A 22,845-nucleotide genomic window follows, 5' to 3' on the forward strand; every position below is an offset into this window, starting at 1 on the left:
CGTTGGAGACCGGCACGAATACCGTGAGGTGATGTTCGTGAGTCGTTCGCCCTGGAGGTGGCGACGTTTTCGTCTCAACAAACGGGACATCCGATGCTCGCACCAATTGGGAGGATGCGGTGTTCGCGTCGGGTGGTCGGCGATAATAGCATGGTAGTCTTAAGTGACTACCTGTCTACGGTATTGTTCCCCCCAGCCGGCTCCTCCTGCAGATCTGTAGACGTTGGGATGTCTTTTTGAGCCGGGGCCGTCATCTCCAACCACTCTCGGCTTGCCTATTCCGGGACTGCCAAACTGGCACCAGCATCGCCAACCGCGCAAAGACACATGAAGCGATGAAGGGTCGCGGGTTAAGCTTGTGCTCGTCTCTCAGCAACTTTCACGGACAAGGTTGGCGTCTGGTAGCAGCAGCATGTACGTCGCGGATACTCAATCCCCTTCTTGCGTCAGGCGACAAAGGTTTCTGGGGCCTCGTGTATCAAAGACAACATTCACTTCGTCTATTTTCCCATTTATGCATACAATGGATGGAATGGGCCCCCAAAGAGGACCTATATAAACGCCACCATAGAAGTCGAGAACGTCTTAGCCAACTAGTAGGCAAATATTGCATTCCTAACTGGAGACCTGCATGTTGTGTTTCCTCGCAACAACTGCAGCCGCCACAGCTTACAACTGAATGAGGGCCGACTTAGATCCTTATTGACCTCTGACACCGTTCAGTGTGTATTCGGCAGTGATGACCTAGATGCTCTCAATGGGTTTTCCATCTCAACCGCGCCACACCGGAAGAGACGCTCGTTGGCTGGAGTGTTTCCTCCAGCATCATAAGAGAGTACACTGCCATGTACAAGTACGGTCGAGTATATACACCGAGATACCGGGCAGACAGATAAGTCTAATCCTGGGCATGCCTGGCTCGAACGAAGCTGTGGTTCAGATTGGCAGCTAAGCTGTGTATTGCCTCCCTTAAAAGCAGGATCAAACGGCTTCCTTAAAACCTTGTTTGCACTAAAATAGAATGGCGACTGAACAAGATTGGCCGAACTAAATGAACGACCGTATATGAGGACGTATAATGCCGGCCCGAAAGTCAAGCCTAACTGCATGAGATAGGATTTACGTATTAGCACGTAAAGAAACAAACACGTAGATTATACGTAGGCACCCTGATGAAGCTGTGTCAACTCATTGACGCTCTCGAGACGGAACTCACCGCCGTAGTCGATCAAAACCAAGACGCGCGGGGCCGATACCGGGATGGTGTACTCAGACATCATCCCAACCGGCTTGGCCAGCCGCTGCGACCACGGCTAATGCTATATTGAACTGTCCTGGAACGGAAGCTTCACCGTCAACATATCTGAAGTTCGCTGGAGGATTGACGCCCTCAACCACTGCAAACATGACCAACGACCAAGTTCGCGGCCAAATCACGCTGAAGAGGTTGTACAGCTATAAAGGGGCCAGCGACAGCTCGACTTCCCATGGACCGGATTGGGAATGAGTGCAATGCCACTGCACTACAGCCACTCTCCATTTCATTTACAGAGACCCATCGAGCTTGTGTTCGGTTCAACAGAGTTTAGCAGACGTTGAAAACTATCAAATGTAGAGGTAGAAAGTGAGGTACTGTGTACGGCATATTGCTGAGTCGATGCTCTAAACTTATCTCGTGGTTCACGGCTGAAATTGCGCCTCAAATACAACTATACTGGCAGCTGCTATCATGGAACATCGTCATCTGCGTTGTGTTCCTTGGCTCGCACTGGCAGTTGTTTCTTTGCCCGAAGTGTATCATCCTGGCTTATCGCCGACCGCCGAGAGACCCTTAGCGCTCCCCATTGGGACGGATCTTCCCACGCAGAGAAACATCGTTGTTGACCTATATCTCCTTTACTCAGAAGGCGAACTTCAAGTGTTGGCTTGCGTTTTACATCTTTGTTCAATATGTCACGTGCATGGCGGCTGGTGAGTGGTTGGTTTGGTGGCTGGCATATAACAAGCAAGTGAACCGGGCACGCATCGATCGATGGCTGAAGCCCGATTCGCAGGTTCAGAACAACGGATTAAACGCAACCACAAATGGACTACAATTCCCGAGAGGGTGTGGTCCAACTACAGGCGGAGATTAGCTGATGGCAACGCCTGGTGCCGAGTCTGTGAGATCCTACCTTCACCTTACCATCCTACAAGTCGAAATGCGAGGACCTAACATGATCAACTGCCGATAGCTCCAAACAAAACTAAGCCCGACTGCTTGCGGGTCAAGGAAAACATGTCGACGACGAGCATCTAATGCATCCTATTGCGACATTAGAGACGTCGATGAAATAACCCGGGTCCATCGATAAGCTCTGTTTCATGGTACAGTCGCCTTTTAAGTAAGCAAATAAGTCCTAGGATGGCCTGTCGTATGATGGTGTGCGCGGAGCAGGGCGTGCTCCATCTCATCAAAACAAGCGAACCATTTAGCGGACGTGGTGTGACGTATGGACAAGATCCTCGCTTGAAGGGCAAATGACTGAGTGCAACCTGTTCCGTTTTTTTGGTTACTGCGAGTGACCAGCAGAATGCACATGGTATCATCAAATGGGTGTGCGAATTTTGGACTCCCTACTTTGGCAAAAGGGTCCCAGGCGTATGTAGTGTAGCAACCAATGCCGCCCCCGGATCCATCTCTCGGTCACCGTCGCTACACAGATCGTCTTTGGTGCTTTCAGTGACGCCTGACAGGACCAGGACCGCCTCTGCCGTCGGCTCGCCCACCTGGGGAGGGGCGGTGAGGTATGGGGACTCACTCTTGTTGAGAAGTCGATCCATCGGAGAATTGGCTCGGCCCTTTTCCTAAGAGCACAGAGCACGTGGGACACGAGGCTCATGCAAGACGCCCGCATTCCCCTTGCATGCTGCGCCGGTCTGCGAGACGAAGCTCGACGATAGGGTACGCGTAACTTGTAAGCGGAAGACATGTTCGCCTCCTTCCGAGGTGGCCTGCTTGATGAAGGGGGTTGACGAGGTTGAACAGAGGACTAGCATGTTTCGGTATATGGCGCGAAGCGGTACAGTACCTAAACAAGGCGATCCTCCCCTCTCGAGGCGAGGCAAGGCCCGAGCTTGCTCTCTTGGCTTGAAAGGGGCGAGTTGGGGACGAGGAGAAGAGTTCAAACTTCGACAGGCATGCGGCCCACTTTCCTGTGCCTTCTAGGCCTCAACCTGGTGGAGCTTGTTCCAGGTATCGTGAGCTTTTGGTCTTCCAGAAGCAGTAGGCAAGGCCGGCTGGAGGCATGTGCATGTGGCGTTCTGCTGAAGAAGGTCGCGCTGCCGCGTTCCATTCCATGGTGGTAGCGGGTGTTTCTGACGGGGTAAGGGGGCAGAGAAGGAATGGTTGATTCATGCGGCCTTTTCCTCCTCGTCTGTCTATCGCTCCCGAACGGGAAAATCCGGTTTTCAGGAGGTTGTGGGGGGCACAGCCAGTCAGTAACTGGACAGGACGGGGAAAAGAGAGAAGAAAAGATCAGGAAGGAGAAAAAACAACAACAACTGAGGTACGTAACCAAGGCGGCCCCCTCTTGAGGCCGCACAGGTACGGACGGATACACAGTGATCAAAAGGAAAAAAAAAGAAAGAAAAAAAAAGACAGAAACAGCCACAATAAACAGTGAACCATTCCCGACATGCTTGTCATACACATCCGCCCCCGTTTGCCAATATCCATCAACGTGGAATTAAGCTTGAAGGTTAAGATTGGATGACAAGAGGCGCCGGCCTGCGGGCTCTAATCATCATCATCATACTTTTCTGCGCTTCTGACGAATCACTTTGTCCATCGAAGACGCCTCTTCTGAGCTCTTCGCGCCCAAAAAGTCAGTGGCGTAAAAAGCCTCATCTTAATCGCTCGCCCGAAAAGGCAATGCCCTCTCCTCGCTAGTCCAACGGCGTGATGGCAATCCCTTCCCCCCCGTTTTTGTGTGCAGCCAGGCCAATCAGGGTCCGGTAGGGCCATGGGAGTGTACGTGACTTCGCGGCTAATGTGCGGAAATATGCAGACTTCTGCAGGTACAAGAGTCTGGAAGTAGGTAAACGCTAGGTACGTACTGCCTGCCCGCCTTACCATCCTCGGTCCCTTCAGAGCCCGTGCGCTCATTTCGTTTAGTTGCAGACGGCAACAACGGCTCGATCGCGCAGCGCCCCTCATTGGTTGCTTGGAGGGATTAGTCAAGCTTTGCCGAGATGATGGCCAAGTCTGATTGGCGAGCCCGTCCGAGGTCCAGAGCCCATGCTGATTTTCATAATCTCATTTCCCCCAGGGTCTCGAATCCTTGGACTTGCCCTCTGCGCGTCTTGGCTCCAGCAATTCGTCCAGCGTTACTATCGTGGCTCGACTGCGCATCCCGGCCTGGCCACCATGCATTGTTACCATTCAGTCTTCGCCCACCGCCTCCATGTCGCCATGACCAACCAGCACCCTTGTGCCCGCCCCTCAAAGGAGGCCTGCTCGAACCATCGGCTATCCTCCCCATTCTGGTTCTGGCATGTCTAGTCTAGCCAGCAGGGGAAGGGGGGAGGGGGATCTCGCCAAGGTTGTATCGCCTCTCGATGCCTTTTGCCCACGGCCTTACCTAGTCAGCAGTCAGTAGTGTAGGCCAGGCGGCCAAGCGGCCAAATGTTCCCCAGGCTGAATTGGTGGCCCCCCAGATAATTGCCCTCTCTCATTTCATCGTCGACCCATCCTGCCACCTCCACCCGCGCTCGTTCTCCTCTTCCTTTCTCTTGTCCTTGCACCGCATCCTTACGCCTTGCCTAGTCTCTGATTTGGAGACGTTCCGCTCTTTACACCGACATTCGCTGTCTCTATCCTTCCACGTCTGAAGGAATCACGTTCGCTGCGAATCCAAGGCGCGCGCGCTGTTGCTACTTGATTTCCCTGTCTCGATGTTATAGCCTGGAACCCGACGCCCAAACAACAACCGCTGCTGTTCACCAACTCGCTGCGCCACTCGTCAACTTTCCAAGACTTGGCTCTTGCTTCTGATCATCTCTGGAGGATATCACGCCGACTCTCGACGAGACCCCGCTTCACAGATGAAGCTCTCTACTATCCAGGCCGTCCTCGGCTCGGCCTTGGTTCTGCTGTCCGCCCAACCCGCCGAAGCGAATGATGGCTCTCACCGTCACCTTCACAAGCTGAAGGATGCCTTCAGGCTTACCAAGAAGACTGAGAAGCTTGCCGAGAGGGCTCTTGTGCAGAGGACCTCTGACGGCAAGGCCATCTGCAGCTTGCCCAGCGATGGCGACCTGGTCCACGTGCCAGGCGCTTCCAACAACGGCTTCGCCATGAGTCCTGATCAGACATGTGTAGAAGGCAGCTACTGCCCGTTTGCCTGCAGGCCCGGAAAAGTCATGGCGCAATGGGAACCCGGCTCATCCTACACGTATCCGTCTTCAATGGTGAGAATCTTTCATGTTATCGTGGTCAGGTGCAACGGCTGATCAACTCAGAACGGTGGCCTTCTCTGTGGATCCGACGGCAAGGCAGTGAAGCCCTTCAAGAATTCGCCCTACTGCGTCGAAGGCGCTGGCACTGTTGAGGTTTACAACGAATGTGGCAGGACCTTGTCTTTCTGCCAGACTGTTCTGCCCGGCAACGAGGCCATGCTCATTCCCAGCGTCATTGACAAGTCCATCACCCTCGCTGTCCCTGACCCCAGCTACTGGTGCGGCACGGCTGCTCAGTGAGTCTTTCAAGCCCCTCGAGCAGAAACACCATTACTAATACCAGCCAGCTACTACATCAACCCGCCAGGTGTTACCGATGAGGGCTGCATCTGGGGCGACTCGTCCAAGGCAGTCGGTAACTGGGCTGCCTACGTTGCAGGCGCCAACCAGGATGCTCAAGGTCGCACTTTCGTCACTCTTGGCTACAATCCCATCTGGGAGGGTTCGGCACTCTCGAACACCAAGCCAACCTACGGTGTCAGGATCGAATGCCCTGACGGTGGCTGCAACGGCACGCCTTGCGCCATCGACCCTTCTTCAAGCGCAATCGGCGACGTGCTCAGCAACCTTGCCGGCACCGGCGCTGGCAACGCCAAGTACTGCGTCGTCACTGTTCCCAAGGGGAAGAAGGCCCACATTGTCGTCTTCCCTCTAGACGGTTCCGGTGGTAGCAAGCCCGATGACAAGGAGGAAAAGAACGATGACAAGGAGGAAAAGAAGGACGACAAGGTCCAGATCATGGAGGCTAAGCCTACGCCATCCCCGACGCCCACTCCCACGCCCACGCCCAAGCCCACGCCTACCCCGACTCCGACCCCGACCCCGTCGCCTTCTTCCGCCGCACCGACCTCCAAGAGCCCCAGTGTCAAACCCTCCAGCTCTGCTTCTGATCACTCCAAGACTGCGACTCCTACCGTCAACCCCGGTATCTTCCATGAGAACGACAACTCAACGACGTCTTTGGTCGATTCCGAAGTGACGACCGCTAAGCCCGCCGCTGCCACCGCGACGGAAGAGTCCGCGCCCGCGACCACCTCGAAGGAGAACGAAGGCGCCAAGCAAGGTGGTGGCGCTGTTGCCGGCCTCATCATTGCGGTTGTTGCAGCTACTTTCCTGTACTGATTGCAACTTCTCACCAGCCGCACTTCTTCGCTTCGTCCCTGCCAGCCAGCCAGCAGCAGCAGCAGCCCATTCTTCGCTTCAACGTCTACGCTCGTCAACGACGACACGGCGCCATCCCTCTTTTGCTGTCACCCCACCCCCGACACCAATGTCCCGGACCCAGCCCGTTCAGTCGGATGTACCCTTTTAAGTCTACGGGCAAGCACGCTTGTCCCGTACGCTATCGCGCTGCTGGCTCTTCTTCGCTTCAAACCGCCGCTTACGACCAATGCGGCAAGTTTTACATATACGCCGGTAACTGAGGGCGCATTCATCATTTGCGACTTATCTCGACTTACATACCGGGAGCTCGCGGCACAACCGCGACGATTTAGTGTTTATTGTCTTAGCGTTCTTGTGTCCACAGCATGAGCAGGCAAAGCTTTCTTTCGGGTATCTTCTGCTCGGCTCCTCCGACGAGGGGCTTTTTACACATCATCTTTTGGATTGGTTTGCTTCTCATCTATACCCATTTATGCACGCATTACTTTTGTTTCTTTTCTTTTTTGATATATATATTGGAAGAATATGTGGAGGGATATGTGGAGAGAATTCTATGCGGAATGGAAACATTAGTCATGACACGAAGGGGATGAGACATCTTGGACTGGAAAAATCCGATTCTACGAGGGAGGACTTTCTTGCGCAGGGCTCGGGATTGAAGACTTGAAGGGTTGTATTGTGGACGAGCCTTGCCTAGTGAAGGGGTTCATATAAGAGGTGGTGAGTTTTGTGGACGAGACACGCGATGGCCTTCCTGAGCTTCGGCCCTGTGCTGTGTTCTAGATCGTCTGGCGCCGCTCGGATTCGCACGGGGAACAGATATATAGGGCCTGCCGCTTGACTAGATGGCCTGAATAATGAGTGAAAATACACGTCATGTCAACAATTGCTGTCCGGAAGCCAACCCTTGTTATGCCAGACCTCCACTCGCATGCGAGACTCGCCAATGGGGTTGCTAGTAAGCAGGAGCGCTTGCTTGCATGTCCAACACGCCGGTGAAGCTTTCTTGGATGGAATCAGAATAGGTAGGGTGCGGCGAAGGCCGGTATAGGGGACGCGGACCCAGCTCGAGGCAGAGGGTGAAGGGAATTGCGAACAGGGTATCATTTCTTTCTTTTTTTCCCCCCCCGACACGAAGCGCATCTCTACCTAGAAAGGAAGAACCTCCTTTTTCTTGTTTTTGTTTCTCTTTCTCTCTCACCCTCCGGACTTCTGATCCTCAGCAGAACAAAAGTCCCGCAATCATGCGCGACTCTCGTCCCGTTTCACCCCTTGACCCACCCGGGCACATGATCGAGGTCCAGATCCTCCTCGTACTGCCTCTCCCGGACTGCGGTCCACGGGGTCGGCCACCCGGCCAGCACGGGGCTCTTCTTGGTGGCGCCCATGACGGCGAACCGGCCCTGCGAGTGGGCGACGAAGCCGTGCATGAAGCCGAGCTGGATGAGCGCCGCGACATTCATCTCGACGTCGTCCATCTCGACGGGGCTGTTGCCCCAGACGAGGCCCTCGTTAGGGCGGAGCTTCCGGGGCCCGCCGGGCGGCGGGACCAGTGTCGAGGCCGACTCGTGGGATACCGCCGCGAGGAAGGCCGGGGAGGCGGACGTGGAGGAGAACGAGGACGCGGGCCTAGAGGGGACGTAGCCCTCGAGGCGGTGCTGGAGGTAGGACGCCGTCGTGTGTAGGTCGGCGAGGTCGAGGGTCGCGGCGCGGCGGTTTGTGGCGGTGGAGGACGCGTCGTCCGGCCCCGGGGCGTATGTCAGGAGGAAGGTCTTGCGTGCGAGAGAGCGCCAGAGCAGGGGGCGGAGGCGGTGGGTCAGGAGGAGGAGGAGGCCCTTGTCGAAGAGGTACTTTTCGTGCTGCGCGAGGGTGTGCTGGAGGAGGACGAAGTCGCCCCGACGGATGGACTGGGCCAGAGGGTGGTAGACGGGCGCAAGGGAGGTGGCTTCCGGGCGGGAGAGGAGGAGCTGGGTAGGCAGGCGGCCGAGGAGGAGGTTACTGGGGATCAGGTAGGAGAGGACGAGGGCGCGGTGGGAGGTCAGCGAGGGCGGGATCTGAAGGTAGGCTTCCTCGAGGCAGAGGGCGGCGCGGAGGAAGTGGCAGTTTGCGAGATTGAAGCGGCCCAGGTAGTAGAGGAAGGTGACGCGCTGGGCGGCCGGGTAGAGTGAGAGGGGCGGGGAGTTTGTCGAGATGTTTGTGAATATTTGTTTCGCGAGGTGCGTTCGCCGGCACTTCTGACGGTTAGCGGCCTCATCATATGCTTCGTAGGATAAATGGGGCGTGAAGAGGCGTGGCATATGTGTTTGTGAGAGAGCGAGAGAGATAGAGAGAGATGGAGAGAGAGAAGCAATACTCACAGCGAAGAGAAGTTTCAGCACAAGATTGGCAAACATGTAGACGCCGACTTTCTTGCCCTCGGGCTTGCTGTAGCGCGCGCTGGAACGGTCCGTCAGGCAGGTGGTGAATATCTTCTGGATGATCTCGGCCGAGGACTCGGCGATGGACTTGCGGTCGTCGGCGTCGACGTTGCGGATGTTGCGCGTCAGGTCCGGGCGGCGCGAGAGCATCATGGTCAGCCGCGCGAGGGACTCGCAGAGCGACATGGCCGTCTTGAGGAGCATGCCGCCATAGGTTGGGTGAGCAAAGGCCGTGCTGCAGGAGCTGTGTGTCGGGGGTGTTAGTCGCGTGCGTTCGTTCAACGTATTGCGCAGCGTCTCGGGGGGGGGGGGGGGGGGGGTCGTCCTGAGTCGAGGTTGAGGGTGTGATGTAGAGGGCATGCGAAAACTCACTTCACCAACCCGCTGAGCAGCGTGTGCGCGCCCAAAAGGTCGCCATAGTCAACATCGCGCCAAAAGAGCATGTAGTCCTTCATAAAAGTTACGAAGCCCGGCCATGGCGAGCCCTGGCCCTCGGGTACGTCGTCCTCCTCGGGCAGACATTTCTCAATCGTGTTCTCGAGGGCCGTGCTGGTGCTACCGCCGCCGCCGCCGCCACCACCATTCGTGTGCGGCGAGGAACGAAACTGCGTCTTGAGCTCCGAGGCGAGAGCATGATATTGCTGGTTCGCATTGGGCTCGACGAGCAACCAGTTGCGGAGCTCGTCGCTGTTCTGGGCGCGGATGAAGGTGCGGATTTGTGTCAAGAATTGAATTAGGAGGGACATCGTCGGCGCCGCTTTTGTAGGCGGGAGACTGGAGGCGCTACAGACCAAGTGCGCTAAGGAGATGCGGAGTGACTGGTGGGGTGAGACGTGAGTGATGCCCCGCGGGTCGTGTTGAGAGTCGACGATGAGTGCAGGTTCAAGGTGAGAGAGCTTGAGGTGAGGTGAGGTGGATTCTTCGGTGTGCGGGGAGCAGGGGTGCGTGCTCGGTGAGTTTGGCTGCACCTTACCGGGGCACCCCGACCTGACAGGAACAGATTTTGGATTATTTTCTTGAGCTAGTTTTCACCTGTAATTTCTCATGCACTATGGGCCTGGAACTCAGAACGAAGCAGAGATCATATTCATAATGGTCCCATAAGCGGTATAGTTTTCCTCCTTGGCTCATTTCGAGTTGTACCTATTTGCTCCTCCAGACACGTTACGCCTCGAACCCGGCCATGGTCATCGCAATCTTGGGAAAGCAGCTCCATATTACTGGGACCTAAGCGTGCATGCAATTTTATGATTATGCCCGGCCGACACATAGCCTGGAACCATCCTGCCGTGTCATCCGACCTCTTATATTTCACACAGACTCGACGCGCTGCACGACAATGGCAGTGGCCGCGCCGCCTCCGTTGCAAATCGCCGCGACGCCGTATTCGCCAAGCTTTAGCTGGTGAAGCAGAGTGACGAGAATCCTCGATCCGGAGCTTCCCAGGGCGTGGCCGAGGGAGATGGCTCCTCCGAGAGGGTTGACGCGGGCACCCTCCAGTCCGAGAATCTGTGCAGTGCAGGTTAGCAATGGCTGAGCCACTCGACGACGGACTGGAACTTACCTTCTCGTTGGCCTTGATGACCGCGGCAAAGGCCTCGTTGAACTCCCAGACGGCGACCTGGTCCTTGGTGATGCCCGCTCTCTTGAGCGCAATGGGAACTGCCTTGGCTGGGGCTATAGGGAAGTCCACAGGGTCAACCGCGGCATCGGCCGACCCGCAAATCTTGGCCAGCACACGGGACCCCGATCCGTATTGTTGCGCAATCTCCTTGCTACCCAGAACGAGCGCGCTTGCGCCATCGTTCAGCGTGGAGGAGTTGGCGGCAGTGACAGTGCCGGTGCCGTCACGCACAAACGCGGGCTTCAACGTGGGAACCCTGTCGAACTTGACATCGAGATAGCCCTCGTCGGCCTCGATAACGGTGTTGCCCTTCTTTCCGGGGACGGTCACGGGTGCGATCTCTTCGGCAAAGGCGTTGGCCTTCCACGCTGCCTGAGCGCGCTCATAGGACTGGATGGCATACTGGTCTTGCATCTCGCGGGTGATCTCGTACTTCTTGGCGGTGTTCTCGGCGCAGTTGCCCATGTGGAATTGGTCGTAGACGTCGGTCAGACCGTCCTTGATCAGGCCATCCTCCATCTTGACGTGGCCGAACGGCGGCAAGCTGGACGCTCGAGGTACGTAGTAAGGAACCCTTGTCATGTTTTCCATGCCGCCTGCAATCTGCGCCTCGGCCAGGCCCAGCTGGATGTTTTGCGCAGCGAAGATAACAGCCTTCAGGCCAGAGGCGCAGACCTTGTTGATGGTGATGGCCTCAACGCTCGACGGGAGGCCGGCGAAGATCAGGGCCTGGCGAGCCGGCGCCTGTCCGACAGATCCCTGCAGCACGTTGCCCATGTATACGTCGGCGATCTTGTCGACGGGGACCTTGGACTTTTCGAGGGCGGACTTGATGGCGACGGCGCCGAGCTGTGGCGCCGAGACGCTGGTAAAGGAGCCATTGAACTGGTGTCCGAGTTAGTGATCGACCCCGATATACACTGACTGGCTAGCGACTGGCTACCTTTGCTGTTGGCGTTCTCGATGCACTGAGGATGTATGCATCTCGGACCTCTTGCCTAAGTGCAGCTCTTGTGGAAAACTGGCGGGCCGCCGCTTGCCTGGCGATTTGGCTGGGGAGCCTCGACGACTGTCTCGAGAACATGATGAATACTTTGACGATAGGTATATGTTTGCAGCAAGCCGCACGGGAGATGACAACGGCGAGAGGATATTCGAGATGACCTCACAAGGTGAACAGGAAAGTTAAGATGGCAACGGCTTCACAATTCGAGAGGGATGGATAGCAAGCATGTGGATGGCACAGGACAGCAATACCCCAGCTCCTGCGGTCTTCCTCGGCTTAAGAGGGGGTGGGTGGCACGGGCGGGGCCGAGCTTCTCAGGAAGGAGTGCAGCTGTGAGGTCACCCGAATCCCCCAGGTCGATGTGCAGGCCTCTGGGGAACCGACCCCCACCCCGGGCCGTGGAAGTAGGGACCTAATTCTACGGAAACGTCAGGCCAGAGAAGGGCTCCGACAGCAGTGTCACCATCTGCGCCTCGTCTGAATCCCGTTTCTGGAACGTCGCACTTATGGGTTTGTGGCGGCAGTCGTGCCGCGTACTTTATATAAAAACCTTCGAGAAACATGTCGGATCGCATTGTGCATCTGAGTAGTTGCAGCGCGCAGCGGGAGAGCACATGGCTAATTGCATGTGAAGAGCAATAATGTAGACGCTTATCCCTAAGGGCGAGTCTTGACAGCCTAACAGCAGCATTACAAAGCAGCAGTAAACGAGCAAAGTTCCCCTCGAGCAAGACCAAAGGGAAAAGGACACGGAACAAAGGGAGGGGAACGGAGAAGAAAAATTACAGTGTCATTGAATAGTGGCGCCGCCATTCGTGTATTCCCAATGCAGGCTTTAAGTGGTGGTGTCGCACATTCACGGCTGGCTCGGTTTAGTCTGATTCGCGCTTCGCCCCTGCTATTGTGATTGGTTGAAGACCCAAGACCCACTCACTTGGCCTAAGCGGAAGGCGGTGATGGCGAAGCCGAGCTGCTTCCCGTGCCATCCAGTCGGACTGTGAACCATCCAAACGTTATCTCGCCAGTTCTTCCATCATTCATCTTCAGACTTCGACCACGCGGATTGCGAAACTCAAACATTCCTGAACACCAGCTAGGATTCCGATTTATCCGCCAGCATTTCGAGCCATCCACCTGTCTTCCAGTGACGGCTATCTTGATCCTTTGCGACCCTACCAGTCTTGGTAATCAGTAATCGACCGACCGACCGACCGCCCGCCACCATGTCGACCGCTGCCCGCCGCCGCTTGATGCGCGACTTCAAGGTTAGTTATGATGCCCATGCATCTCAAAGTCCAACAGGAGCGCTGACATATCGAGCAGCGCATGCAGACCGACCCTCCCGCCGGCGTCTCTGCCTCTCCTGTACCTGACAACGTTATGACCTGGTATGCTCGTATACACCTCGAATCTGCAAGGGGCCTCCAAGAAACAGGCTAACACCGACCTTTGCAGGAACGCCGTGATTATCGGACCCGCCGACACGCCTTTTGAGGACGGAACCTTCAGACTCGTGATGCAGTTCGAGGAGCAGTATCCCAACAAGCCGCCCGCGGTCAAGTTCATCAGCCAGATGTTCCATCCCAACGTCTATGCAACGGGAGAGCTTTGCTTGGATATCCTGCAGAACAGATGGAGTCCCACCTACGACGTTGCCGCGGTGTTGACAAGTATCCAGAGGTGAGCCGACGGGGACGGCGGGTTCATAGTTTGAGAGTAGATGACACAGTCCGAGCTAACGTTGCAACAGTTTGCTTAACGACCCAAACACCGGTTCCCCCGCGAACGTGGAGGCGTCGAATCTTTACAAGGACAACCGCAAGGAGTATACGAAGCGGGTTCGCGAGACGGTTGAGAAGAGCTGGGAAGACTAGATGACAATGATACCAACACAAAAGGAACACATACGACGTTTATGAACAACATGGTCCTCTCTGCCTCAAGCAGGTGATGGCCTTTTGGGAACATATTGCAGGGCTGCACTGGGACGGCGAATGACCACACTGGGACAGACAAATTCACGTGAGAGGCTACCCAGGGTCGACCAGACAGATTCCTTGATTTGCCTCGCATTAAGTGGCTGGGTACCCTCAGTAGTGCAAGTGGGGGGGGAACATTTGGCGTTTCGGCTTGCGCTGTCCTATCCGTATGGCTTTGGGGGCGACCTTGTTGCGATGGGCGTTTCGCGGTCGTGCGTTTTGCTTTTTTCCACCATCGAGCCACCGGATGCCGGTGACGTTAGGTTCGTTTTCATCTGGCTTTTACAGGGGAGTTCGTGGGAAGTGCATTTGGGGCCTCATTAACAGCGAAATACCAAATCTATTGTTCAATATGCATCCCTGCGTTGTTTGTTTTGAATCCATTTGCCAAAAACGGAGCAGTCCACCCATGTGCCAGGGACATAGTGTGTTGTGACTCGAATTTGTTGTGCCAATTCTACTCGCATCGGCGATACTGTCGCGTGCTCGGCCAATGACTTCTAATTAGTGCGTAATGAGCCAGGCCCATTCATCTGTCCCGCGGGCACGCCCTGCGATGCTCAGTGTGTGCTGATATTTTCAGCAGAAGGACAGGGACTCGCTCACCCTTCTTTTGGGACGGACGAGCCTCTCGAATTGAATAGTGTAGTGCCTTGGACGAGGAACGAGGAGGGACATGTGGTAGGTACCTAGGTAGTAAAAACAAGTAGGTAGGCATTCATTCAGTAGGTAACTGTACCGGCGAATGGTGAGGTAGGGATGAAACCACCAGCGGGAAGTGGTTTCGAGCGAACGGGATTGGTCCATTATCTCCTCCCGGCGGGCTTATGCATTGCTGCGGCCGGCACAAGGACCTGAGTGACTTGTGATTGCCCCTGTGGAGCTTAGGTTCCATAGTGACCTTCTGTCTCTCTAGCCCGCATTTGTGCTGTACCGGTACCGCCTTACTGCAAGCAAAGGATTCCACGCGATTTCTAGCGCGACCCCGTCACTTGCATCTCAACCCCCCCAAAGGCAACCCCGAATCCCAAACAATACAAACACATCCTTTCAACTATTCTCTCTCGCTTCCCCCATCCGACTGCCTTTCTGGCTGCTGTTGCTGCTGGTTTGCGCTGTCGTCATCCTTCTTTCTCTCTTTGCACCACTGCTCTGCAACAACCTGCGACATGTCATTCTAGCAGCCTTCCCACATATCTGCACACCGTCATTTCATCCCGCCTTATTTGTGTGTGTCCTTTCACCACAAATCCTCTCTGTTGCCGAGCTGCGGCCGCCGAGTGCTTCGCCGCAACCACACGCAACCCCCCCCCCCCCCCCCCCCCTTCTATCTTCGCGCAACAACTTCACTCGATCGGAATCCATGACCTAGGCTTTGACGCCTGCTGGTCTGAAATCCCGTCGCCATGTCTAGCGCAAATAGTATCAAGGTGGTGGCCCGATTCCGTCCACAGAACAAGGTGGAACTGGCATCGGGCGGCCAGCCTATTGTCACTTTTAATGGCGAAGACACATGTACCCTCGACGTAAGTGCCTTCTCGTCCACTTTTTGAAGCCTTTGTGCATGTAGGCAGTGACTGACAATAACCTTTCTAGTCGAAAGAGGCGCAGGGCTCTTTCACCTTCGACCGAGTCTTCGATATGGAATGCAAGCAGTCCGATATTTTCGACTTCTCTATCCGTTCTACTGTCGACGATATTCTCAACGGTTACAATGGAACGGTCTTCGCCTACGGTCAGACGGGTGCCGGAAAGTCCTACACCATGATGGGCTCCAGCATCGACGACGAGGAAGGTCGCGGTGTTATCCCCCGTATCATCGAGCAGATCTTCGCCAGTATCATGTCCAGCCCCAGCACTATCGAGTACACAGTACGAGTCAGCTATATGGAAATCTACATGGAGAGGATTCGCGACCTGTTGGCGCCCCAGAACGACAATCTTCCCGTCCACGAAGAGAAGAACCGCGGTGTCTACGTCAAGGGTCTCCTGGAGGTCTATGTCTCCAGCGTCCAGGAGGTCTACGAGGTCATGAGAAGAGGTGGAAATGCCCGTGCCGTCGCTGCAACCAACATGAATCAGGAATCTTCTCGTTCGCATTCTATCTTCGTCGTCACTATCACCCAGAAAAACGTCGAGACAGGATCGGCAAAGAGCGGCCAGCTTTTCTTGGTCGATTTGGCCGGCAGCGAAAAAGTTGGAAAGACAGGAGCCAGTGGTCAGACGCTCGAGGAGGCCAAGAAGATCAACAAGAGTTTGAGTGCTCTGGGAATGGTCATCAACGCCCTGACCGACGGCAGATCCTCTCACGTTCCCTACCGAGACTCTAAGTTGACCCGTATCTTGCAAGAATCCCTCGGAGGTAACAGTCGGACAACACTCATCATCAACTGTTCGCCCAGTAGTTACAACGACGCTGAAACCCTTAGCACCCTACGATTCGGTACCCGCGCGAAGGCGATCAAGAATAAGGCCAAGGTCAATGCTGAGCTTAGTCCTGCCGAGCTCAAGGCCCTGCTTGGCAAGGCCAGAGGCCAAATCGCGACCTTTGAGACCTACCTCTCGAGCCTGGAGGGTGAGGTTCAGATGTGGCGTGCTGGTGAATCTGTTCCCAAAGACAGATGGGTGGCCCCCTTGTCTGCAGATGGTGTCACAGGAGCCAAGGCAGAAGCAAGAGCACACCGTCCGTCGACACCTTCCCGCTTGTTGCCCGAAAGCAGATCAGAGACACCCGCAATCTCAGAGCGCTCAGGAACACCAAGCTTGCCTCTGGACAAGGACGAGCGAGACGAGTTCTTGCGTCGCGAGAACGAGCTTCAGGACCAACTCGCCGAAAAGGAGAGCCAGTACAATACTACAGACAAGGCGCTCCGTGAGACCAAGGAGGAGCTCGCTTATCTAAAGGAGCACGATGCCAAGACGGGCAAGGAGAATGAGAAGCTCCACGCCGAGGTGAACGAGGTCAAGATGCAGCTTGAACGCCTGAGCTTCGAGGGCAAAGAGGCACAGATCACCATGGACGCACTCAAGGAGCAGAACGCCGAGCTGACCACAGAGCTTGATGAGGTCAAGCAGCAACTTCTCGACGTCAAGATGAGCGCCAAGGAGACGAGCGCGGTTCTGGACGAGAAGGAAAAGAAGAAGGCTGAGAAAATGGCCAAGATGATGGCCGGGTTCGATCTCGGCGCCGATGTGTTCAGCGACAACGAAAAGGCCATCGCGGAGGCTATTGCCCAACTGGAGGCTCTGCACGAGATCAGCTCTACCGGCGAAGTCGTCAACCCTGACGAGCTTGAGGCGCTCAAGACGCGTTTCGTCGAGATCCAAGGAATCGTGAGACAAGCCGAGCTGTCCGTCTACAGCGCCTCCTCCACCGAGGCAGACGCTCGCCGCAGAGCCGAGCTCGAGGACCGCCTTCAGTCTCTCCAGCAAGAGTACGAGGAGCTTCTTACCCGCAACCTGAGCGAGAACGACGTCGAGGAGATCAAGTCTCGCTTGGAGAGCGCCTACTCCAACAAGCAGACCACCTCCATGGAGCTCGTGGACGAGCTGAAGGCTGAGATCGTGCAGAAGGCAGCCGAGAACTCGAAGATGAGGGCCCTTATCGAGGACCTTCAGCAAAGAGTCAAGGCCGGCACTGCCGCACCCTTGGCCAACGGCAAGTCCATCCAGCAACAGATTGCTGAGTTCGACATCATGAAGAAGAGCCTCATGCGCGACCTTCAGAACCGTTGTGAGCGTGTGGTTGAGCTTGAGATCTCGCTCGACGAGACGAGAGAGCAATATAACAACGTGCTCCGGTCATCCAACAACCGGGCGCAGCAGAAGAAGATGGCCTTCCTCGAGAGGAACCTCGAGCAGCTGACTCAGGTTCAGCGCCAGCTCGTCGAGCAGAACTCGGCGCTCAAGAAGGAGGTTGCCATTGCTGAGCGCAAGCTCATTGCTCGCAACGAGCGCATCCAGAGCCTCGAGAGCCTGCTACAGGATAGCCAGGAGAAGATGGCCTCTGCAAACCACAAGTACGACTGCTTCTTTACCCCTGCTTGCCACTCATTCTTGCTCCCTTTTTTCAACGCATCATTCATGCTCGGACCGATTGCTAACGACTGGTGTCTTGTAGGTTTGAAGTCCAGCTCGCTGCTGTCAAGGAGAGGCTGGAGGCTGCCAAGGCTGGCAGCACCCGCGGCCTGAACTCCCCCTCGCTTGGTGGCTTCAGCTTCACCAACGCAGGCAGCCGTATTGCCAAGCCTCTCCGTGGCGGTGGTGGTGACAACCAGGGACCTTCCATCCCCGTTATCAGCAGCATTCAGCAGAACGAGGGCGGTGCTGGCAAGCGCAGCAGTTGGTTCTTCTCCCAGAAGTCTTAAGGACTGTTTTACTGCGCCCACCTTTCCGCTTTAAGCCTTGCTTTCCTGCTATCGGGCATACCGTTTCAGGAAGTGCAGTCTCTCATCCCCCCAAATAGACATGACGACACATGTGACAGGCGATAGCCTGGCAACTAGACCGCTATACCCCTGCTGTGCTGATAATGGCGGCACGGTTCTTTATTGCCCTCGTTACTAAGACTACACTACCCGCCATTCCTGGGAGAAAGTCCTCCCCTTTTGCTTAACTCGGCACATTGGAAGAAAGAACTAAAACAAACCGGTAGACTGTAAGTGCAGATTTGGACGATACAGCACAAGGACTGGTCAGGGAAACAGTATCCTTTGACGTAAACTTTTTATCTTCCTCTCTTCGGTTGGGTTTGCCTTGCTCTTGGATTTGTTTCTGTGGCAGTTTCTGGGTGGTCTTTCATCATTCTTGGTCAAGGGGGGATTGAGTGGTTTTGTGGGTGTGTGAGGGTGGACCAATGGTGTCCATGGGGAGCGTCGCCCGCAAATGACCAGAAGGCGGTTGGTGGCAGACTCATCAGGCGTGTGGAAGCAGGGTGCGCGACGGGCTGGATCGGCCGTGGACGGACGGACAGGAAGGAGCATCCCACGACGGGGCGGGAAGAACGGCCGATTGGCAATAAGGGTTGCCGTTGGTGCATAGTCTGGGGGGAGTTGGTGGCACGACACGACGGACCTCGCCACTTATGAAATCCAAGACGTTTGACGGTTAATGACGCTATTAGAAAAGGAGACTTGCTGCTAATATCGATGACTGCGCGAAGTTCATGTTCAATTTTTGCTATCTGAGTGGGATATGATCGGGAATGATATAGGAAATGTATCCGATAACTAGAATGGCAACTGGAAACGACAAGGCTAGCATCCCCGCTGCTTCGGCTCAGTAGTTTCTCCACAAGTTATCAGCTATGGATAAGTAAACAAGCCGTCTCGTCTAGTTGAAGCAAATCTGATGGCGGGTTCACCTAAGACTTCGAGTCGAAATTGCTAGGCGAATACAGCAAGCTTAAGCTAAGCCGGTAACGATCTTGGAACCGCAATCTATTTTGCGAGCGTACTGATGAGAATGATCTGGGGAACGAGGATTGCGGTGATCAAGACAAAGACAGCAAGAGTAGTGGCAAATATCTTGGCGTAGAGGATGACGAGACGCTTCCAAGCGGCGCGGGAGAAACCGCTCCAGGCGTCATCCATGGTGGCGTAGCCCTTGCCGCCGACGACGCGGGGCTCGACCTTACCCCCAAATGAGCGGTCGAAGGGAATGATGGTGTTGGCCTCCTCAGGGAGGAGCGAGGCCTGAACGCGGACGAGGACGACGCGGGCCGGGATGACGACGGTGACCTGGAAGGCGATGCTGATGATGGTGATGACGATGCTCTTCCAGGCATCAGATGCATGGGGTTGGGACACGGTCGACGGCTTGCCGAACTGCATGTTGGGCAGGTCCATGCCGATGGCCCAGCCGATTGCAATGGGGATCCAGGTGGCGACCTGCTCGGAGAGCCAGTAGGCGGCGACGGGGCGGGCGGTGGCATCAAAGGTGCGCTTGAAGGACGGCAGGCGCTGCCAGAAGTGCTGAGAGCTGGGCGGGGTGATGACGATGTGGACCCAGGCGGTGCTGAGCTGGACGAGGGACAGGGCGGCGAGGAGGGTCGCGAGAGAGGCGAGAATGCCGGGCAGGAAGCTGGAGAAGAGGCCGAAGAGAAGGCTCGTGGCGACGGACTGTACCAAGTAGACGGAGAAGCCACGGAAGTTTGCGCGCCAGCCGCCGTAGGTCCTCAGGAGGCGGTTGATGGAGCGGAGGGACGAGGTCACAGTGGTGGGGCGGCCGCCGGTGATGGCCTTGTTCGTCGGGACGGGACCGTCGGCGCGCGCCTCGGGGCCGGCGGAGGGGATGATACCATCATCTTCGGTAAGGTCGACGGGGTCGTAGGCGGGCGGATTCTCATCCTCAACGATGGCAAAGATAGGATAGACTTGGTGGAGAGTGTAGACCGTCTGGGAGATCTAGTGTTAGTCGAGCTGGGCTGGCAATAAGGATGATGCAGAGAAGACAGAGAGAGCGCTTGCTTACCCAGACAATAAGGGGAACGAAGACAAGGAAGTTGGCAATGTAGACTGCAATGCTCCACGCGGGCAGCTGGCGTTGGTCAGGCGTCTCCTTAACGGCCCTCTTGTAGATGGCGCCGGCGAGGTGTTGCATCTCGGCCTTCATATTTGCTGCTTGGCCTCGGCAAACGAAATAAAGTAAGTAAATGTAAAATGTGACGATGAATGGTGGGAAAAGAAGTCAGACTGAAAGGTTGAGGCCGGTAGGTTTTTTAAGGAGTATAGATAGAATGGAAGTGATGGAAGTGACGGGAGGGTATAGGATGGATCCAGAAGGGCCTGTGCTGCCTAGACGCTTGCTTGGTGGCGGGAAAGTCTACCTGCTGGTGTGCGAGTGTAACAGCCTGCAGAAAGTACTGTACTCCATACTGACACGCTACCTAACGGTGGGGTCCTCCGGGGTACTAGCAGCACATCACCAGGCAGCAGGCAGGCACAGCCACACTCGTCTCTTCCCGCCTCCTTGGCCCCCAGATCCTTCAAGTTCCCTCGACGAGTCACACCCTGCAAACGGTCTGTCTGACGACGCGCTCTGCAAGCCAAGCGGACGACGAAGAAACACAAACGTCAGTTATTAGTTCGCCATCTGCAGAGTCTTGGTCGTAAGGTAGATGCATCATCCGTGCCTTATTCTAGCATGTCGGACGGCTCGTATCCATTTGCTCGTTGAAATGATGTACCAATGGCCAGGTCATGTAGCGGCTGTACGGCATATTTCGGTCTGTTTTGCAGAAGGTCGAACTATTGATGAGACTATCCAGCATGAACGCAGATGCACGCATCGAGTACAGGTGAAGGTCTGTTCGATGTTTGGACTCTGGGATTATGCATGAAACGTCGTAGCATTTTCGGCCTGGATCAGCTGGGACGTTCTTCTGGGATGTGTTTGCATGATGGAGCCTCGTCGTCCGACGTATTAGATGATGCGTCTCCCGACGCACCCGAAAGGATTCACATAATTCTTCCATTTTTGGATAGTATCGTAGTCATCCTGATCTGCAACAAGGGTCGGCCATGCCTTTCACATAGTTTATATTGAATACCCTATAGAGAACAATGTGGCCGTTCGCCGTACTGTGCTGTTCAGCAGCGCAAAGGCGATCGATCAGATTGCAACGCAGCTGTTGGGACACTACGATGCATGCATCCATCTATCAAACCGGGCAGTGGCACCCGGGCGTCGTTGGGTTCTCCAGATCTCCCACTCTGGTTCCACTGCGTCCAACGGCCTGACCTAATCTCCTTCTCTTTTTGGTTATGTTCGATAGGTGCATCGGCGGAGGGAACAAAGTCGCATCACTAAGGTGGACTGTGCGTCGAGATCCAATGCGATGGCAGCATCCGTACAAGGTGTTGGCTGCGGCAATGCCAGGTACAGCTAACTGTGTTGTCTTAAGGCGCCCCACCTCGTAGTTTCCCTCCTACGTCACTCACAACTTCACTAACCCAAACCCTGGGATATCTTCAACCTTATCAACACCTCGGAAACAGTATCTCCCATGTCTAGAGATTCGATCCCGAACCTGTTATCCCTTCGTGGTGCAAGGGGTGGCCGGAGCGGTCGCGGTCGCGGAAGAGGCCCCGGTGGTCCCTCCTCGGGCCCGACCCATGATCAGACGATTCAAGGGACCGACGACGACGCCGCCGGCTCGCGCCTGAGTGCCGTGAACGTAGGATACCTCGCCGACCCCTACGCCCAGTTCTTTGTGGACAACTTGGCCGGACCCCCTCCAAGAAGGCTACCCATCATCAATCGAGGTCCGTGCCAGGATCTGCTTCCGTCGAGCATGGAGGCTGATCTCTTTTCCAGGCACTTACACGAGAACCGTGGCTCTCGACAACCTCATCGACAGCTTTTTGGATGATCCCGACGGCACACAGTCGGGTTCGAAACAGAGGCAAATCATCTCGCTGGGCGCCGGCACCGACACTCGCCCATTCCGTCTCTTTTCCAGAACCAACCGACCTGAGCTTGTCTACCACGAGATCGACTTCGCGGTCACGGTCCGGAAAAAGGCACGCGTAGTACAGTCAGCCCCCCCATTGCGCCAAATTCTTGGTGCACCGTCCGTAGAGGAAGATGGCTCGTGGAGCTCCCAACCATCCTCAGCAGACAAGTACTACTGTCACTCACGCGACCTCCGCGAGCTTGTGCAAGGAGGCTCACCGCCCCTCGCAGGCCTCAGAACGGACTTCCCGACATTGTTGATATCGGAATGCTGCCTCTGCTACCTCGAGACATCCACAGCCAAAGATATCGTGGCCTGGTTCGAGCAGAAGATGCCCAACCTGGCCATCATCATCTATGAACCAGTCAGGCCCGACGATCCATTTGGCAAAATGATGACGTCCAACCTTGCGGCAAGGAGGATACGCATGCCGACCCTGGAAAGTTACAAGCTTCCGCAACACCAAACACAGCGCCTGCGCGATGCCGGTTTCGAACACGCCAACACTCTGACGGTTGAGCGCATTTGGGAAAACTGGGTACCAACAGAAGAAAAGGAGCGTGTTGACCGACTGGAGGGTCTTGATGAGGTTGAAGAGTGGAAGCTCCTTGCTGACCATTACGTTGTGGCATGGGGATGGAGAGGCGTTGGGTTTGCATTGGACGACTCAAATGGGGCGTAGGGAGGTGAGTTACGTTACT

The 22,845-nt window shown here is 55.6% G+C and overlaps 9 protein-coding genes across 9 annotated transcripts; 6 read left to right on the forward strand and 3 right to left on the reverse strand.

Moving 5' to 3' along the window:
• The first annotated feature begins 1,587 nt into the window (after positions 1 to 1,587).
• On the forward strand, positions 1,588 to 2,586 carry LY79DRAFT_541247 (uncharacterized protein). Its single transcript, XM_060556922.1, has 2 exons — positions 1,588 to 2,118; positions 2,175 to 2,586. The coding sequence occupies exon 1, from the start codon at positions 1,730 to 1,732 to the stop codon at positions 1,973 to 1,975; it is 246 nt and encodes an 81-aa protein (XP_060418100.1). The 5' UTR covers positions 1,588 to 1,729; the 3' UTR covers positions 1,976 to 2,118; positions 2,175 to 2,586.
• Positions 2,587 to 5,085: 2,499 nt separating this feature from the next.
• LY79DRAFT_587363 (beta-glucosidase) lies at positions 5,086 to 6,621 on the forward strand (the record flags this gene model as incomplete). Its single annotated transcript, XM_060560763.1, has 3 exons — positions 5,086 to 5,451; positions 5,503 to 5,735; positions 5,787 to 6,621. 3 exons carry the CDS (start codon positions 5,086 to 5,088, stop codon positions 6,619 to 6,621), a joined length of 1,434 nt encoding a protein of 477 aa, XP_060418101.1.
• A 971-nt stretch (positions 6,622 to 7,592) lies between these two features.
• LY79DRAFT_380891 (PCI domain-containing protein) lies at positions 7,593 to 10,055 on the reverse strand. The gene is made up of 3 exons (XM_060552861.1): positions 9,453 to 10,055; positions 9,021 to 9,324; positions 7,593 to 8,894 (listed from the first exon to the last, which is right to left on the reverse strand). Exons 1-3 carry the CDS (start codon positions 9,824 to 9,826, stop codon positions 7,929 to 7,931), a joined length of 1,644 nt encoding a protein of 547 aa, XP_060418102.1. The 5' UTR covers positions 9,827 to 10,055; the 3' UTR covers positions 7,593 to 7,928.
• A 336-nt stretch (positions 10,056 to 10,391) lies between these two features.
• On the reverse strand, positions 10,392 to 11,788 carry LY79DRAFT_507686 (acetyl-CoA acetyltransferase; the record flags this gene model as incomplete). The annotated part of the gene is made up of 3 exons (XM_060553852.1): positions 10,392 to 10,589; positions 10,645 to 11,589; positions 11,648 to 11,788. 3 exons carry the CDS (start codon positions 11,786 to 11,788, stop codon positions 10,392 to 10,394), a joined length of 1,284 nt encoding a protein of 427 aa, XP_060418103.1.
• Positions 11,789 to 12,706: 918 nt separating this feature from the next.
• LY79DRAFT_541256 (ubiquitin-conjugating enzyme E2 2) lies at positions 12,707 to 14,032 on the forward strand. Its single transcript, XM_060556923.1, has 4 exons — positions 12,707 to 12,975; positions 13,034 to 13,098; positions 13,166 to 13,390; positions 13,461 to 14,032. Exons 1-4 carry the CDS (start codon positions 12,934 to 12,936, stop codon positions 13,582 to 13,584), a joined length of 456 nt encoding a protein of 151 aa, XP_060418104.1. The 5' UTR covers positions 12,707 to 12,933; the 3' UTR covers positions 13,585 to 14,032.
• LY79DRAFT_380916 (uncharacterized protein) lies at positions 13,722 to 14,197 on the forward strand. Its single transcript, XM_060552862.1, has one exon. The coding sequence runs from the start codon at positions 13,859 to 13,861 to the stop codon at positions 14,123 to 14,125; it is 267 nt and encodes an 88-aa protein (XP_060418105.1). The 5' UTR covers positions 13,722 to 13,858; the 3' UTR covers positions 14,126 to 14,197.
• An 898-nt stretch (positions 14,198 to 15,095) lies between these two features.
• LY79DRAFT_576623 (kinesin motor domain-containing protein) lies at positions 15,096 to 18,056 on the forward strand (the record flags this gene model as incomplete). The annotated part of the gene is made up of 3 exons (XM_060559810.1): positions 15,096 to 15,215; positions 15,286 to 17,708; positions 17,810 to 18,056. 3 exons carry the CDS (start codon positions 15,096 to 15,098, stop codon positions 18,054 to 18,056), a joined length of 2,790 nt encoding a protein of 929 aa, XP_060418106.1.
• A 1,071-nt stretch (positions 18,057 to 19,127) lies between these two features.
• On the reverse strand, positions 19,128 to 20,301 carry LY79DRAFT_587368 (ubiquitin carrier protein; the record flags this gene model as incomplete). Its single annotated transcript, XM_060560764.1, has 2 exons — positions 19,128 to 20,084; positions 20,161 to 20,301. The coding sequence occupies 2 exons, from the start codon at positions 20,299 to 20,301 to the stop codon at positions 19,128 to 19,130; spliced, it is 1,098 nt and encodes a 365-aa protein (XP_060418107.1).
• A 1,393-nt stretch (positions 20,302 to 21,694) lies between these two features.
• LY79DRAFT_587369 (leucine carboxyl methyltransferase) lies at positions 21,695 to 22,826 on the forward strand (the record flags this gene model as incomplete). The annotated part of the gene is made up of 2 exons (XM_060560765.1): positions 21,695 to 21,953; positions 22,006 to 22,826. The coding sequence occupies 2 exons, from the start codon at positions 21,695 to 21,697 to the stop codon at positions 22,824 to 22,826; spliced, it is 1,080 nt and encodes a 359-aa protein (XP_060418108.1).
• Between the last annotated feature and the right edge of the window lie 19 nt (positions 22,827 to 22,845).

Source organism: Colletotrichum navitas, assembly GCF_030913465.1.
Source record: "Colletotrichum navitas strain CBS 125086 chromosome Unknown LY79scaffold_8, whole genome shotgun sequence".
Lineage (NCBI taxonomy): Eukaryota > Fungi > Ascomycota > Sordariomycetes > Glomerellales > Glomerellaceae > Colletotrichum > Colletotrichum navitas.

Excerpts from the sequence above, each read along its gene's own strand:
- LY79DRAFT_541247 (XM_060556922.1), top strand. The coding sequence starts at position 1,730 with ATGGAACATCGTCATCTGCGTTGTGTTCCTTGGCTCGCACTGGCAGTT.
- LY79DRAFT_541256 (XM_060556923.1), top strand. The coding sequence starts at position 12,934 with ATGTCGACCGCTGCCCGCCGCCGCTTGATGCGCGACTTCAAG. Across the intron at positions 12,976-13,033 it reads GCTTGATGCGCGACTTCAAG|CGCATGCAGACCGACCCTCC; the intron begins GTTAGTTATGAT and ends CATATCGAGCAG. Across the intron at positions 13,391-13,460 it reads GTGTTGACAAGTATCCAGAG|TTTGCTTAACGACCCAAACA; the intron begins GTGAGCCGACGG and ends ACGTTGCAACAG.
- LY79DRAFT_380916 (XM_060552862.1), top strand. The coding sequence starts at position 13,859 with ATGGCTTTGGGGGCGACCTTGTTGCGATGGGCGTTTCGCGGTCGTGCG.
- LY79DRAFT_380891 (XM_060552861.1), bottom strand. The coding sequence starts at position 9,826 with ATGTCCCTCCTAATTCAATTCTTGACACAAATCCGCACCTTCATCCGC. Across the intron at positions 9,325-9,452 it reads CTGCTCAGCGGGTTGGTGAA|CTCCTGCAGCACGGCCTTTG; the intron begins GTGAGTTTTCGC and ends CCCGACACACAG. Across the intron at positions 8,895-9,020 it reads TGCTGAAACTTCTCTTCGCT|TGCCGGCGAACGCACCTCGC; the intron begins GTGAGTATTGCT and ends AACCGTCAGAAG.